The 17,500-nt window shown below is 45.7% G+C and overlaps 1 protein-coding gene across 1 annotated transcript in view; it reads right to left on the bottom strand.

The window, feature by feature from the left end:
• The window catches only part of ctnnd2a (catenin (cadherin-associated protein), delta 2a), a gene marked incomplete at both ends in the record, with an annotated part of 202,027 nt that overhangs the window by 103,093 nt on the left and 81,434 nt on the right, over positions 1-17,500 (bottom strand). The window contains 5 exons of the mRNA XM_079754879.1: positions 6,304-6,477; positions 12,371-12,503; positions 13,303-13,417; positions 13,898-14,126; positions 15,120-15,177. Of these exons, the coding sequence (XP_079611005.1) occupies positions 6,304-6,477; positions 12,371-12,503; positions 13,303-13,417; positions 13,898-14,126; positions 15,120-15,177 (709 nt within the window). The remainder of the gene's footprint in view (positions 1-6,303; positions 6,478-12,370; positions 12,504-13,302; positions 13,418-13,897; positions 14,127-15,119; positions 15,178-17,500) is intronic.

The following is a 17,500-nucleotide window of genomic DNA, read 5'->3' as shown; positions in this document are numbered from 1 at the left end:
CACATCTCTCTCCCTTCATCTTTCTTGTGTGTGCGTGTGTGCGTGTGCTTGTGCGTGTGTCTGTGTGTGTGTCTGTGTGTGCGTGTGCTTGCGTGTGTACGATCAGAGCTGAGGACGCGTCCTTTTTCTCGTCATGCCTCAGTGAGCAGCGATTACACAAACCCCAAAAGTCCCTATCTCTGTCTTCCTCCGTCACACACACGCCTCAAACACACACACACACACACACACACACACACACACACACACACAAACACACACACACATCGACTCATGGAATATTCAAATCCTTGACATGAACTAGACATCTTACATTTAACAACGCTGTAAAACCACGACACACTTCCACACGCACACACACACACACACACACACAGGCCGATTTATTTCATGTTTTATACCAGCATGTGCACACGCGCATAGATGCAAGTGTGCAGTGCACGTGAGCGTGTACAGACCCACAACACATACACACTGCTTGGAATGGGTGCAAAGTGAGGATTAGCCTCTCTATGGCTTTATCCCTGGAAAAGCCTTTGAGCCAACACACAGCTCTTGATGTTCCTGGCCTGGAACTCTTGAGGAAACACACACACACATACACACGCACACACACACACAAACACACACACACACACCGTTGTATGTACACAGTGTCCGTGGAGAGGCGGGTTCAACTTTTGTTGTGCATCGTTGGTCTCCTTGGCGACAAGTCAAGACAAAGTCAAGGTACCCCATGATGCCACTCAGAGCCAGCAGGCGGTTGTCGTGGCGATGACTGCCAGTAAAAAAAAAAAGTGGTCATGCCAGGCTAGGGATAGGACAGCAGCCAAAGTGCAAGCATGATAATGTTTTTATTCTTCTTTCTTATAAAAATGGTAGTGTACTATCTGGGTTTTTCTAAAGCACCAGCTATCGTTATGGGCTATTGACACCAACGAAGCGACACAAATACTACAAGTAAACCAACAAACTAAGGTATGATCATTCCAGCGTAATAAGGCTAGCTGAAGGCTAACTGTCCACCTTAGTTTCTTCCTAAGGCAATTAACAAACACCTAACCTATCTAAAGATATATATTTAGCTACTAAGTCCCAAACACACACACACACACACACACACACACACACACACACACACACACACACACACACACACACACACACACACACACACACACACACAGGATGGCAACTGGCTTGTCGAGGGAGGCTAGGGGGTAAACGTCCTACACAAGGGCACCTCATCACATCAGCTCCTCTGTTGCCACTTGACCTGATTCACACACAGCAACCTGCTATTTCACACCAAGAGAATGGGTTTTCCGAAACCAAAGTCAGACGTTTACCTTTTCAACACAACCTTTAGATTTATTCTCACACCCTTGGGTGGTTGGGTCAGTTTCTACCTCATGCGTTGCGGTGCTGTAGTGATTTATAGGCATCTGTGTCGGGGAGGAAATCCAACAGGAAGGCAGACTCCTCAAAAAATAATTAGATATGAATAATCATGTTGTTTAGTGGCGTTTCAAAATGTTTTCCCATCCTATAGGGAACATGTGGGATGTATACACCGATGATTAAAACATGAACAGGAGAAAGATTCTCACTTCTTTTGGCCTCTTTTGATTTGAAGACACGAAAATCGTGCAGTTGTTAAGATTCGTTTTTATTAACAGTTATTGTCTCTGAGGATGTTAATCTCCCTGTAGTTCGGAATTCATTACCGCCATTCAAGTACTGCACTATGCTAAATATGTAACCTGCTTTGGCACGGGACGCAGCTATGATAATGAGTACGCATGTGGTATGTGTGTGATGTGTGCGAGAGAGGATGCACACGTTGAATTCAAGAAGCTGTTAATGCAGCATCCTATGTAAGTAATGTCATATTTACATGCACTGTTGTGCATACACAACAGGTAGAATGCACTGTACCATGTCCCTCTCGCTCAGACACACACACACGCACACACACACAAACAAACACACACACTTGATGCACGTGTCATGTGTGTTATGATGCAGTCATTTTAGTGAGGTGCACCCCAACCTGCTCGTTCCCCCATCTATCCTCAGGTGGGTGTGTAAACAGGTGCTCTCCCCGTTCCCTTCCCCCTAGGGTGAGAGAAGAGCCAAGGTCGCTCTCCCGTGGATCCACTCTCTCCTTCTCCGTCTCTGTATCTCTCTAACACTTCATTTTGATCTAAGCTCCTTCTTTCTGCAGTTCTCTAAATCGTCTCTCCCTCAACCTCGTCAGTTATCCGTGTTAAAAACATATGTCCCTGTCTCTTTCCATTTTCCTTTTTGTCCCTCGTTATGATGCCAGATGAGATTGGACAAACCATCCGGCAGATTTAAACAACACAGCAGTGTTGGTGTGTTTCATGTGGAGCAGTCATTCTTGTCTCCATTAATATCCATTTGGATCTCTCACTCTCTCTCTCTCTCTCTCTCTCTCTCTCTCTCGTCAGTGTGTTTACATAACTCCATTCACTAGAATTGTTCCGATCAATCACAGAAATGTTGGTATTAGGACACAAACGCTACATTGCCGCAAGATTTAAGGCGGGGGCCGTCGTCAACAAGGAGAAAATAGCCCCGGTTTGATTTCTCTGAGCAAGAAAAACAAAGTAGTAGGCTATTAGAATGATTAGGCTCTACCACCCCCCCCACACACACACACACACACACACACACACACACACAAACTGCACAGACAATCTCAATCTGTGTATACGCTCACACACATGAGCGTATACACACAAACAGGCACACACAAGCACAAACACACACACAGAAACACACACACAGAAAATCGAAACAAACACAAAAACACACATGAGTGTACACACACACACACACACACACACACACACACACACACACACACACACGGACCAGCCAAACACAAAAAACACACAAATATGAACAAACAGCCATACAGACATAGAGCAGGCGTCTTGTGCTGATTATTGTTTTTTGACGTGGCCCATTCGTCCCAGACACACACAGCAACACATTGACAACCGAGAAAGGATGCAGAAAGCAGAGATATTAATGTGAGAAGGACCTGCAGCCTGCCACTTTCCTTACTCAATACTGCATTTGTCGTCGCTTGTATTTTCAAATAATCGACAAGGACACACGGCTAAGCAGACAATACGGTAAACTGGATCGGCTATTGACTCTCTGAATGCATGTGAATTTTGTGATTTCTTTCTCTCTAACTCTCTCTCTCTCTCTCTCTCTGTTTCCGTATTTTAAACGATTGCATTCTCCGTGCCTTGTGTATGATTCGCTGACACCCAGCAGACAAGCAGGCGGGGGGGCAGGGCATTAAACTGTGTGACACTCCTGTCGATCAATGGGGCAGAGACATGACATATCTCATCCCCCACCCCTGAGGTATAGCGCCACAACGGATCCACAACTATCGTGAACAGCCAGGCGTGGATGGTGGGTCCCCAAGGCAACGCCTCGCTGGGGGCAATCGACAAGGCTTTTCGGGGAGGCTAAATGAGGCGAGCCTGGGTGTAGGGCCAGAGGAGATAACGTGACGCGGAGCCTGGTGGTGTCAGACGGGCCTCTCAATGCTATGTGTGTCATGTGCACTGGGGCTGGGAGGGCGACCTTCAGCGGAACGTCCCCTGGCAAATCAAGGAGAAAGGAGAGGCCAGGGAGGGCGAGACAGTGAGGGAGGAGACACGCTGGGAGGACCGGCCAGGGGATGGAAGGAGGGAGGGGAGGAGGGAGGGAAGGAGGGGAGGAGGGAGGGGAGGAGGGAGGAAGGTAAGGAAGGAAGGAAGGACGGACGGACGGACGGACGGACGGACGGACGGACGGAAGGAAGGAAAGAGGGAATTAGGGGAGGCAGGAGGAATGAAGGAAGGAAGGTGGGAAGGCGAGGGAAGAAGGAATGAAGGAAGGGAGGGAGGAATGAAGGAATGAAGGGAGGAAGGGAGGAAGGAAGGGAGGAGGGAAGGTGTGAAGAAAAGAAGGAAGGAAGGAAAGAGGGAAGAAGGGAAGGAAGAATGGAAGGAAAGGCGCAACAAAGTCTAAGGTAAGAATGATGGAACAGGAGAAAACAAAGGAGAAGTCCCTGTCTATTAAAGTCAAAGGGAGTTGAATGAAAAATGCAGAAAAAGTAAAGAAGCAAGATTTGGATGGCCAGCTCAATGATTGAAGAGAGGAAAAAAGACAGAAATGGGTTCAAGGATGGTACATGCAGTTTTGTAGGCCATCAGCTGGCCTGTGTGAGCAGATGGTGGTCAATACACTGTAAGTAGTTTGAAGAATATTTTATATTTTAAGCGTAATCCATCTCCCTCTTTAAAAGAGGGAGATGGATTAATTATGGAATAAGTGCCTAGACCAGTTCAATGGAAACCCTTTGAGGGAGTGTTTGTTTGAAACATCTCAATTCAAAATATTTCAAACAAAGTGCTCGTTTGAACCTTTAGAATAAAGAATCACAGCAGACACTGTATCTACAAGGATTATCCTTTCAAAGTAAAGTGTGGATTCTATGCATCTGTAGCATTGTGTTTGTGTGTCTGTCTGTGTGTGTGTGTGTGTGTGTGTGTGTGTGTGTGTGTATGCGTGTGTGTGTGTGTCTGTCTGTCTGTCTGTCTGTCTGTCTGTCTGTCTGTCTGTCTGTCTGTCTGTCAGTGTGTGTGTGTGTGTGTGTGTGTGTGTGTGTGTGTGTGTGTGTGTGTGTGTTGCATTAACAATGCAGCAGTAATAGCTTGAAACAGACCACATTAACCTGCAGTGCTCTGAGACAGTGGCCTGGTTTAGTGTGGGAATGACTGCATACATTTGTGTTGCACTATCTACCTATACACACAATGCACCCTTATGCACACACACACACACACACACACACACACACAAGCATGACCACACAAACCCAAACACATCCATGAATGCGCACACACAAAAAAAACAAGCATCTGTAAACGCCAAGTGAATGTGTGTTTGTGTATGTGTGTGTGTGTGTTTGTGTGTGTTTGAATGTGTGTGTTTGAGCATGTTGTGTGCATGTGTGTGTGTGTGTGTGTGTGTGTGTGTGAACTCGAGCCCTGTCTACCCAATTTGTTGCAAAAACATAGCCGCCGTCTACAGGCCCTGCATCACCAGTTTGCTTTCGGAGAAATTGATATCCGCCGCAGCGAGAGCGTACACGAAAGCGATGACTTATTGCATTAATTACTTTGATCCACGCCAGCATAATGAACATATAATGTGCGGCTGCCAGGGCCTACAAAAGACACTGTGACATAATTAATGAGTTACCGCTCCCCGTGTCAGCATAATCCTTATCACTTCATTATGCGCCATCATCATCCCTAGAACTGTGAATCCCCATTAGACAGCCGGCTCCGTCGCCATGGTGATTCATAAGGTTTCAAGAGCACACTGTTCCCGGCCGCATCTCTCGGACCAACAATGCCCGGCATCGATCACTTCCCGCCGGCTAAACATTCGGCATTGTTCTTGGGCCCCAGTGGAGACTATAGGAAAACTTGACTGCGGTTTGCTAACATGCTGTTAATGCATGCAGTTTCAGTTTCCAGGTATCCCTTTGGCCAAGGACAGTTGATTTGGATGGTGTCTTGGGTGATTAAATCTTTCATTAGCGTTTTTATTAGGCTTTGATTAGATTTCTGTTAAAATACTGATGAGTGTGGGTGTTACAAAGTAAATACAACAATCTATTTTCTATTCCGAGAGAGAGGAAGTAAAATTCTGCAATTTAATCAATAGATGTTAGTAAGTGTCGCTGAAAATGCTTTTTATAGGTCTGTTTAATCTGCAGATTACAGTCATAGTAAATACTAAATGACAGTGTGTTCGCTCTGTGCACACCGTAGGCAAATTACTTACGTCATCATATTATTTGAATCCAATGAAATTAAGTTTAGGAAAGCAATGAAAGCATTCTGACAAGTTATGCTAACTATGCAATGAACCTTAGAGTACCACGAATTAGGCTTCAAAGGCTAAACGTGGACCCTCATGTACAATTTAACTATCGTTGCACTTTGTGTGGCAAGTCATGTGTATTTTGTATGAAGATGTATTCAAGTGGGTCTAAATATGTGTTTATACATATTTCAAATTTTATTATTGTTATTATGAGTAACATTATTTTATGATCACTCATGCAGTTATCTTATGCAATAATCGTCTCTTTAGCGCGTCATTTTAGCTAAATGTCAAAATATGCTAGCTCACAATGAAAGACGACTTTGAATGCCTTTTGCAACAACATCAACAGCAACATGACCAGTGTCTTACCGGTGTTGTTGCGGTAGGGGCCCGTGTCGGACCCCTGGCTCTGGCTCAGGCTTCTCATCGGGCCCTTGTTGTGGTACACACGCTCCTCATAGATGGGGTCTATGTGGTGCTCTGGGGAGCCCAGGGGCCGGAGGGGCTCCTGGCTGTGCTGGCTGCTGTAGGAGCCCCGGGACCCTGGAGGGCGGAATGAGGGAGAGAGGGAGAGAGAGAGAGAGAGAGATAGAGAGAGAGAGAGAGAGAGAGAGAGAGAGAGAGAGAGAGAGAGAGAGAGAGAGACAGAGAGAGAGAGAGAGAGAGAGAGAGAGAGAGAGAGAGAGAGAGAGAGAGGTTAGACGGATAGCATATCGTTTGTGATGGAGCTGTGGACGGGTGGACGAGACCTAATAGAGGGATGCTACAGAGGGAGGAGAGAAGAAAGGATGATGGATGAACAGATGGACGGATAGATGGAGGAACGGACAGATTGACAGTATGACGAATGTGAGACAGGCATGTGATCAGGGAGTTCGGGACAGGAGAGGATTGCACGTTAACAAATATGTAATGGATGGCAGGACCGTAAAGATTAAAAGATTGAGATTAAAGAGTAAGGAAAATGACATGGACAACGCGAGGCGAGGGGGAACGAAGGATGATTAGAGCCCGAAAAGGTACGGGGGTCATCAAAAGCATCACTTTTCCAGTCCCCAACATCCCTCCGAGCCCCCCCAACAGAAGATAAAGCAGGCAAACTGAGTAACTACAGGGGCGCTTCTATTCAACGTGGGTGCAACCCCCAATTTGTCGGTGTTCTGCGATACCACCGCCAGTCTATTGTTCCCGACTGCGACACTGCCACTGAATGTGTAATATGATTTACTCTTTCATTCTCGCTTTATTGATAGCGAGTGTGACAGAGGTCCAAGTGACATGCATATTCTTATTAATACAGAGTGAGAGTGAGAGAGACACACAGTGGGAGATAGACAGAGAGAGAGAGAAAGAGAGAGAGAGAGAGAGAGAGAGAGAGAGAGAGAGAGAGAGGAGGTAGAGAGAGACGGAAACAATAAGGACGAAGATAAAGAGAGACAGAGGGAGAGACACAAAGAGTGATGGCATTAGGGAGGAAATCCGGAGATAGAGAAAACAACCAAGCCGATGAAATAGGCGATTAAGGAAAAATGGAAACAGATTTCTTTTTGCACATTTAGAAAAATGAGTGCGACAGCAGAAAAGGAAACAGACGGAAAAAAAGGAAAAGAGGGAGATGGCTGGATGGACAGATCGAGGGAGCTAGAAGCGGGAGGAGAGAGAGAGAGAGAGAGAGAGAGACAGAGAGACAGAGAGACAGAGAGAGAGAGGAAGACACCGCACTGCTCTGTTCTCTGTCGTATTTCATGTTTTTAATCTCGCCGCTGCACATTGCCGAGCATCAGCTCAGAGGTAATGAGATGCGAAGTCCCCCCCCCCCCCCGCACCCCTGCTGGTGACTTGGCAGGATGCCCACCGACCACGTGCCCCCAGGAAAGAGCGCTGGCTAGCGGGTCGTTTGATCATGACAGGGGCGGGACAAATGGAAGCATCAGAGCGCTATTAGACAGATGAGACGACGACGACTCAAACACGTCGGCACGCCCCCCTCGGAGGACCGGACCCCGAGACGGCCTGATTGACGCCGGTCAAACAATCGCCAAAAAGAGAGAGAGCAATAGAGTCAGGAAGACAAAGGGAAGAAAGAAAGAAAGAAAGGAAGAAAGAATGAAAGAAAGATGATAGAGATAAAGGGGGCAAATGAGGAAGAAGACGAGAGGAGGAGAACGAAAGCGTGTGGGGAGGGGAGGGGGGAGAGATAGAGAATCATAGAAAGATAGCGATAGCGAGATTGAGAGAATGGGTTCTTACGCTGAAGTGTCCCAACCGATAACTCGCACACTTTCTGATCAAACAGCATAGCATGCCAGGGCCTCCATTCAGGCGTAGACGTTGGCTAGTGTGCTTTCATGCACTCTTAACCCAAGCCTCAGTCTCCTCCCAACACACCATCTCAACCACAGCAGCCAGCCTTACAGCCACTTTGAAGCGAGGACGACAGACATCTTGGCATGACCCAAGAAGACATAACGGTGTCCGACAGAAACGCAAAGATAATTATCCATATGAATAATAGAGAAGGTATGATTTTTGGTTTGGTACATTCAGGGGGATGTTGGATCACGGCCCATTTGTGTGAGAAGATTCAAACGTCAGCGGGTTCTTGGCCGGGTAGGGTGGGCTATAGGCCAGCCCCTGGGGAGGCATGGCCGAGCCAGAGCCCTGCCTGGCCTGTGTGCGAACCAACAACGGTGGAGTGTGCATCTCTCTTCCACACCATTAGGCCTGATCTGAGACGCAACGGTGGCCAAGGGGAAGAGAGGAGGAAACCAGAGCTTGTCAGGCAAGTGTGTCTCGTCTATCTCTCCCCGGCCCCACCAAGCTACACCACCCCACACACCAACACAAACAGACCACTGCCCATGGAGCCTCTCCAAAAAGGGAGAGACAGATCGAGGGAGAGAGAGCGAGAGAGAGACTGAGAGCAAGAGCGAGAAAGAGAGAGAGAGGGATGGAAATTATGTCATAAAGTAGCCGGTGAATAGGACTGAATTGAGTTTCACTGCAGCAATAAGAGCTTGCCACTAATACATAGTGTTGAGAGAGAGCGAGATAGAGAGAGAGAGAGAGATGGAGACATAATTTTCATGTAGAGTCACTAATGAGAGTCCCGGACACACATAGCATGGCCTGGCTCATTCTCCTTCTCTCTCTCCTCCCTCCCTCCCAAGTCTTCCTCTTTGATGTCCGGGGGAGTCCAGTTGAGTTACTTATTTATTTGAAATATTTATTTATTTCCCTTTTTATCATTTGGTCCCACCAGAGACTCAAACGAGACTCTTTGAGGCACTGACCTCTTTCTATCAACCAACGAGCGGAGCTCATGTGGAAAACAGAGAGAGAGAGAGAGCGATATAAAAAGGGACAGAATAAAAGAGAGAGACCGAGAGCGATAAGAAGAGAGGGGAAAAAGTAAAGAAAGAGAGAAACAGAGCTTTCCGAGGTTTCACATTGTCAGGAAATGAGGCCCGAGAAATGAGAGTGTGAAAAAAGTAAAACCCAAAACAAAAGATAAAACAGTGCCTCTGGGCTTCTTCATTTTCGCATGAGCAGCGGTAACAAGTTTAACGGCATCTACATGCAAATCTGTATCTCTACACGGCGGTACATATTCAACAGGGACAATCATTCTCTCTTTGCTCCACTCCACATCGGTGTTCGTCAAAGTCTACTCTTCATTTATCAGCCCAACTCCCCTCTCCTTCCGTCTTTGATGTGAGTACTGAGCAGCAAAGGAAGGCAATCCATACACTTGCCACGCACACTTTCCATGACGGGTGGGGGGGACAACCCTGTCTGGGGTCTGATGCAGCTACAGCCACAAGCCGGAGAATACTCTCTGCCTGATGCGGTCGATGGTTAAGTTGTCGATAGCGACCACTTCTGCGCAACCATTTCAGCTTCCAGTCTGCTGCGTGCTCTTAAATGTTTCATTCTCCTCTCGTTTTTCACAACTTGTAACTTGTTTACTGTCATATGCAGACTCCGGCCCGAGAGGGAATTTGTGGACAACCTTTTTCAATTTGTGTCATATTTGGAGTTAAGTCCCGTTTTATATACCAAATAATTAAGATGTTAGATAGATGTTAGCAGATTAATAAAAGCGTCTTTTGGCATTGAGATGCCGGGTTAAAATGTGCTCAAACTCTGGCCATACATATGATATGCTCGTTCGAATGTCCTTGTCACACCAGGCTGGGAGTCATAACGGAATCCAAAAAGTAAGAGTGAGTATGAGTCCCCTCGCAAATCTCAAGTTCATTAATTATAATGGATTGCCAAAACATTTTTAAACAGTTCGAAATGCCTTCACCCTGCTGACCCATCCCATGCTGCGTGTTTCGGTGAATGAAATTCAAAACGGTTTGTGAGGTACTTTTACATTCAAGCGCACTTGAACTAGGTCTGCCAATTATAGCGGGGAAAAAACATGCCAGGAGACTCGTTTTCTCATCAGGCAACGGTCTCCTTCATTTTCTCCCTTGTTGATCTCCACTCTTCAGAAACGGGTGGACCCCAGGCTTGGAACCGACAGATGCCTTCAGGGCAGAATGGCTGGAGGTCATGTTTTCCATCAATGGCACTTTAAGTTCCAGAAGCAGAAGAACAGCACATCTCACTGTACTCCAGAGGATTAATAAATAAATAGCAGGTTTTCTGGGGGGGGGGGGGGGGGGGCATTTTTTATTCATTTCAAACTGTAGAAGGGCAAGCCGAGAATAATTGTTCCCTTTGAGAGGGAAACATGGGTACAAATCGAGAGTTTCCTGTAACAAATTGCAAGTATAACAATCCTTGGCTCATTGACCATTCAGCTACCATCCACAATGATGACATTGGATAATACTAAATTTTGAAAACTGTTGTGAATGAAAGAAATCCTGTAAAAACCTCAGTCTGACCAACAGTACTGCAAGAACTGAAAATACAGTTCCACAGACCTACATATATTGTAGCTGTGACGCACCATTGTTTAAATCTATATTGGAAAACTAGGTCATTAAACAACTCGTGCTGTTTCATGGTCAGAGATGTATCTAGTGCCACAGATTTCTGGGGATTCCCAAGAGTTTAATGAAGTTGCATCTTCTCTTTAAAGCTATATCAACAGAGTCTTATATTATTGACATCATATCTATCTTTTTAGATTCTGTACTGTGAATTCAAACAGAATAAAAAAGCCAACTCGACTACGAGAGCTATGAGGGTAACAGAGTTAAGATCAAAAGAAATTTGCATGAATAAAATTCATAAAATGAAGTAAATTATGTATGTTGTGATGCTGAGGAACTACAAAAGATTGAAGTATAAAGGAAAGGACTACAAATATGTCCTATACTAATGCTTCAACTGTTTCTGATGGTATTACACTCACTGTACTGCAATGCAACAAGATACAATGGCCATAGCTTACTAGAAGATATAATACCCATAAAACACCATACTTAAGAGACAAGGCCATGTCCAGATTTTTTCAGGTAATTTGCCACAAACTGCTATTTCAATGTTTTTTTTGTTTTCTTTCCTTTTTTCTTTAGCATGTCATTGAAAAACACAGGAAGAATGACTAAGGCTATTAGCATCACGCTAATAGCCTGTAGCCAATGCTCCAGCATAGTGAAGGTTAAGTTTCTATTCACTTGCATATGCAGCAGCTGCTTATTTAAGGAATTCACCCAGAAATAATGTTCTGTCAGACGGTGAGGACAAAACACTTCAGGGATTCCAGCTAATCAAACAACACCGCCATTGTTCCTTCCCTCTTCCACTTCTTTGGTTAACTTAACCACAGGTAAAGGTTTAAAATGTGATGATTTATGTTGTGTGTGTGTGTGTGTGTGTGTGTATCCAGTATGGTTATGTGTATGCAAGTAGTGTGTGTGTGTGTGTGTGTGTGTGTGTGTTTGTGTGTGTGTGTGTGTGTTTGTGTGAGTCTTGTAGCAAGGGGACCTTGTTAATGTTCTTTGAGCTTACTTCAGTTCTCCCAAATTGCTTTCATGACCGTGCATGTATGTCTGTGTGTTCGTGTTTCTGCTCTATGTGTGTGTGCTCTGAGTGAAGGTGTGTGTGTGTGTGTGTGTGTGTGTGTGTGTGTCTTTGTACTCTTTGTGCATGTGTGTGTGTGTGTGTGTGTGTGTGTGTGTGTGTGTGTGTGTGTGAGTGTGTGTGTGTGTGTGTGACAGACAGAGAGTGAGATAGGGAGAGGTGAAGGGAAAGGAAAGGGCTGAAAGGATAAGAGGGGAGGGAGGACGAGGGCGAGGAGTGTGTTCGTGTGAGAGAGAGAGAGAGAGAGAGAGAGAGAGAGAGAGAGAGAGAGAGAGAGTTTGCATGTTTGTCTGAATTTGTGGTTCACTGTGTGTGAGTGTATGAGAGTGTGTGTGTGTGTGTGTGCTCTGTATGCAGGTGTGTGTGTGTGTGTGAGAGTGTGAATTCTAACCTGCCAGGCTCCCAGGGCGCTGCAGTGTGGCGGTGGCGTAGAGCTCGTGGGAGATCTTGTACTGGTCGGAGGCGTGGTGGGCGGCCAGACGTTTGGGAGACAGTGTGGCATAACTCCCTATGCCTGAACTCATCTACAGCAACACAGGGGGAACACAAGGGCTCGTCAAGCAGTACTACTCCTCCCACCCGCCGCTAATATGAGCAGCCTTTGAAATGAGATGTCAATGGCTGCTTTCCCCATCAAAGTTAATTAATTTAAAAAGCCTATTACTTATTATATTTGTTCTTGTCCATATAGTCTTAAAATGCAATGAGCAAACTTGTTTCTTAGGATTAGCATGGTTACGCTATTCGCTAACCACACCTTGAAAGGTTTCACGTTGAGTTCCCAAAACACCCTAAAGTCTTAAAATAACAACACCCTTATTCATGTTACGTTTTTCGGAACACTTCAAATGATTGATGAAACCTTGGTAACTGTGTGAGTGATGTGCAAAAACAAGAAACCGGGTTAATCAGAGAGGAGTAAGGTATTCTTTGCAGCACCCCGCAACCACTTTGCTGAATCAATAGCATAACTCCTGCTGAGTATAACAGCCCTGCCAATATAATGAGTTTTTAAGGTAAGCATACACCGGCCATTGACACTTTTACTGCTGAAGCTGCTTTGGAATAAGTGCATTATACTTTTATGCTGATCATTTCCCAATACCCCCTCTTTTATCCATTCATCAATTCAACCCTTGGTATTGGAATTTATCAGGCAATTAACGTGAACTAATAGATTGAAATGAAAAATAATATGAAACACAGTAAGAATCACAAGTATACTAAAAGTGTGCGCACATATCATAATGATAGCGTGAGTATGTATTTGCATGACACACACACACACACACACCGAAGGCCTCCGCCATGTGCGTTTCTTACCTGGTGGAGGGGGGATGATGATGCACTAGCCCCTCCCCCTGCAGCGGAGCTGGGTGGAGAAGCCACTCTATGAGGAGACCCGCCCCCTCCCGCTGTCGTCACGGCGATGTTGGTGCTGGGAATGAAGGAAAACAATTAAACAAAAACGGGGAGGGCGGGGGGGGGAGGTGTCTCCTATTTACATTTTAATGTGTTGCAATCATTCCGTTTAGAATGGCTGTATAGCCATTTGCCTCAGTCAGGGAATCACTGCTGTGCTTCTGTTACTGATACCGATCGGCAATGTTGTGTACGGTCTGTGTCAATGATAAGATCAGTGGTGTGCATGTGTGTGTGTGTCTGCGCACGCGTGTGTGTGTGTGTGTGTGTGTGTGTGTGTCCGTCCCACTGCGGTGCAAATAAAGTGCCTAGTTGTCCCTCGGTATCCAACCACATGCTAGCCCAGCAAGCCAGAACAAAATAAAACCCACAAGAGACACTACAACAGGTGTCCTCCCACCCCCCCCCCCCCCCATTACCTTTCTCGCACCCTCAACCACCCTATTTCCTCCAGGCAGACAGCAAAGACACGCGTCCGCAACACACGGGTGTATACCTGTAGGACTTGGCCAGGCGGCCGATGGGGGACTGTTTGCTGGGCGAGGAGGAGGAGGAGGAGGAAGGCAGGCGCTGGGTGGTGGCGTAGCCCGGAGCGTCCGAGGAAGAGCCCAGCCTCTGCAGCTTGCTGGGGGACCCCGAGCCCCCTCCCCCGGCCCCGGCGCCCCCTGCAGAGAGCGGGGAGCTCACACGCTGGCTGGGTAAGGTGGAGCTGGAGTAGTAGATTCCTTTGGGGGCGGAGTGGCAGTAAGACAGAGTGAATGAATAAAGGGATGGAATTGAATGAAAGGAGGGCGAGAGAAGACGGGTAAACGTATCGCATGGCCATATGGCCGACGTGCTCGCGGCTACGATGGGGTCAGGCTAGCGGCCGGGCGGCGGTGTATATATATTGCGGTTTTGGTCTCGAGAGTCGGAATGAGGGGGAATTGAAGCCTACGATGCGTGTATTCCCTGCGTGGCCTCACCACTCTGTGAGCCTCTGTGGTCCAACGTTAACACAAAATACTTGAAGCCGATAATGCTTCAGTACCAACGCCAGAACTGTAAGTAAAAGGTGGATGGAATGAATAGATATTGTGTTACCATGATCCCTTAGGTCTGAACTGAACTGGGCTGTTCAATGTTAGTCGGTCTTCAAACACAGCAAATAAATGCAATATTTCCTGTATGTATGCTGTGTATATGCTTGCGGAGCAATGATGAGATGTTTAGATATGTCTACTTGGATAGATAGAGCCACAGCCTCAATGCCTTCTGAAGCCACACTCAGGGATTTGACAAGGTTAACCCCTTGAGACACCATGAAAACGGCTTCAGCCACACCGCCTCTGCTTTCTCTGTGACGTTCTAACTCTGTGAAGGACTAGGCACTCGTCACAGTAGCTGACAAGTATTCACACAAATCAGACTTCTTTAGATTATTAATACAAAGGCTGATTCCGGAATAGCTCAAACCTGGGTAAAAGGGGGCATTTCACTTCCCTTCACTTCACATTAGTTCAATCATGTCGCTGACGGCCCGTCAATGTCTGACAACTAATACAATCTTGGTTTATTTTCAGTAGAATATCTCCCTAACGAAACACCAGACAACACTATCCCATGGTATCCCATGTAAAGGCACAGACATGTTTTATTAACATCATCCTCATTTCAGTGTCTGTGGTGGTGATATATTTGTGGGAACAAAGGGTAGAAAGACATTTTATTTCAGTTACCTGGCCCCGCCCCGCTTTGATGTTGCTGCTGCTGCTGAGCCACGCGATTGGATGTCACCTGGCGATGGGGGGAGGGTGGGGGGGTAGAGAGGGAGAGGGAGAGAAGGGGAGATGGAGGAAGGTATGGTTGAAAAAGGGGTTGGGTTTTATGAGCAAAGGAAGGCAGAGAAGGGAAGGAAGGATATGGAGGAGAAGAAAGGAGAACAAACCAGACAATAAGACACAATAAGCTGACTTGAGGGACAAAGGCCCTCATGGCTAAGGGACAGTGAGCCATTAAAATCTCTCATAGAGAACAACCTAATTGACCGCGACACAGATAACAAAAGTTTGGTTAGGTCCCCCTGCTCACTTTGCTCATTGTGTTAGTTACTGTAGCACCTTGCATAGCAGTTAATGGCTTGCTCATCTGTCTACAGCTTAGCATCATAATATAAGCAGCTTAAATAAACAGAAAAATTGATTTGTTTCATCTTATGAGATGAGACATGACCTGATAAAAACTTTATCTGCTTTTCTATTTATGACAATTAATATATATATTTCAGTTATTACGAATTTAAAACAATTCAACTTCACAGCGTTAGAACCGTTAAAACACGATCGAGATCCGCCAAAGCTTTCTGCTCTGGAAGCATTTAGCGCTGATTCACAAACTGCAACGACCGAACCCATGCTAACGTTTCGCAGAGTCTCTTATAGCGTGATGCGGCCCAAGGTGATTCAGATTGTGTTATTCAACCCCGGGGTGCACAGTGGTAGCTGCTCATACCCATCCCACATTATGCAGGCCTACACAATCCCTCTCCGACCTTGAGAAACATGATCACCACTTAACAGCATATAGGTGCTGCTGCAACTAACTCTGCAGCAATATAGCTGAAAGTGCAAGACTGCCAGCACCCAAGAATTATAAAAGCCATTCATTCCTCAGCCATAGAGACGCATCTGTTGACGGGAGATATACTAGTATGCAAATCAGATGTTTGGGTTTGGTACGGCAGTAAACAAAAAATTATATTTAGCATGAGAATGTATAATAATGTGTAAAGATTTAACATCCAGTGTGTGCGAGAGATAGGCTGTCCGGGGGAGCCAGTGTTTGTGTTTGACAGATTTTGTCGACTGCGTGCGTATGGGATTCCTGTTTTGAGAAGGCAATGTATTATTAAAATCATCTCCCCTCCCAATGGAAATGGCCCGTTGCGTGAGATAACCATTCGGAAAAAGAGGGAGAGAAGGAGAGCAGAGCATATGAGAAAACTCACAGATTTAAATACACTGTATTGCCATTTCTTACTGTAATCGGCAGTATTGGTCTCTTTATCCTTAGATAAAAAATGCCATGATAGGGTTATATGTAAGTAACAGTTGTATTAAACCTGTCCTCATGGTAGGTTTCCCCAAACTGCCAAGCCCTCTGCCCAAACCCTGAATTGAATATGACTTCTTCCTGTTCATCAGCCTCCCTAATTATGTGATAATAACCGACAAGGGAATAACAGAGTACTGTCATTGATAGAATATCCTCAATTTCGATGAATAGATGGATGTTTAATAAGTAACCCAGAGACAAAAATTGTCAATTTTTTTTTGACAAACTCATCGTACACATCTCCGACCCCATCAAACATCCAGGTTGTAGCATCAGCAGTACATAAATCCCCATGGGGAAACTCTAGTAGGTCTCCATTAAAGTAAAGGTCCAACGTCCAACCACATAAAGACAAAAGGAGTAACTGATAACAACAGAAGAGAGTCATTCAGGAGAGCCTTTTTTTCACAATATCCTTTATTCACTTTAACTAGGCCTTGATAAAAATAATGTGGATGTGGCAGAATTACCATACCGTTACCTCCAGCTGCACCTTCTCCCCCTACCTCAACACACCACCCCCCTATAAGAAATCAATGAAAACAAACACAGACAAATATCCCATCCCTATTTAGCACCAGCAGACCAAAACGTGTAGGCTCTGATTGATGCCAGAGTATGGCTGATGTATTGATTTATTGATGGACGGGGTGGATGAATGGAGGGGTAGATTCTGTATGGCTGAATATTTTTGCTTGTTTGTTTTCACTGAGCAGGTCTAAACAGGATTCTCTGCCAATCCTGATAGACAATAAAGCAAAATAAATCGGAACCTGCACAGATAATTGGACTGTAGGTGGAGTGGATGATGAATTGTGTAACAGATGGTTTTATGGAATATATTTTCAGTAATACATAAAGGGAACAGACCGATTGGATTTTGAATTGCACAAATGGAAGGGCAGATGGACAAGCAGAGAGGACAGGTGAATGGGAGGTCTTCCTCATGTTCATTGTCTGTAATCCCATGAGCCACCCTCCCAGTATTCCATGACACTGGGGGTTT

This window comes from Pollachius pollachius (genome assembly GCF_949987615.1).
Source record: "Pollachius pollachius genome assembly, chromosome: 17".
Lineage (NCBI taxonomy): Eukaryota > Metazoa > Chordata > Actinopteri > Gadiformes > Gadidae > Pollachius > Pollachius pollachius.
Note: the sequence above shows the minus strand (reverse complement) of the source record. Positions and strands in the feature narration are given on the sequence as shown.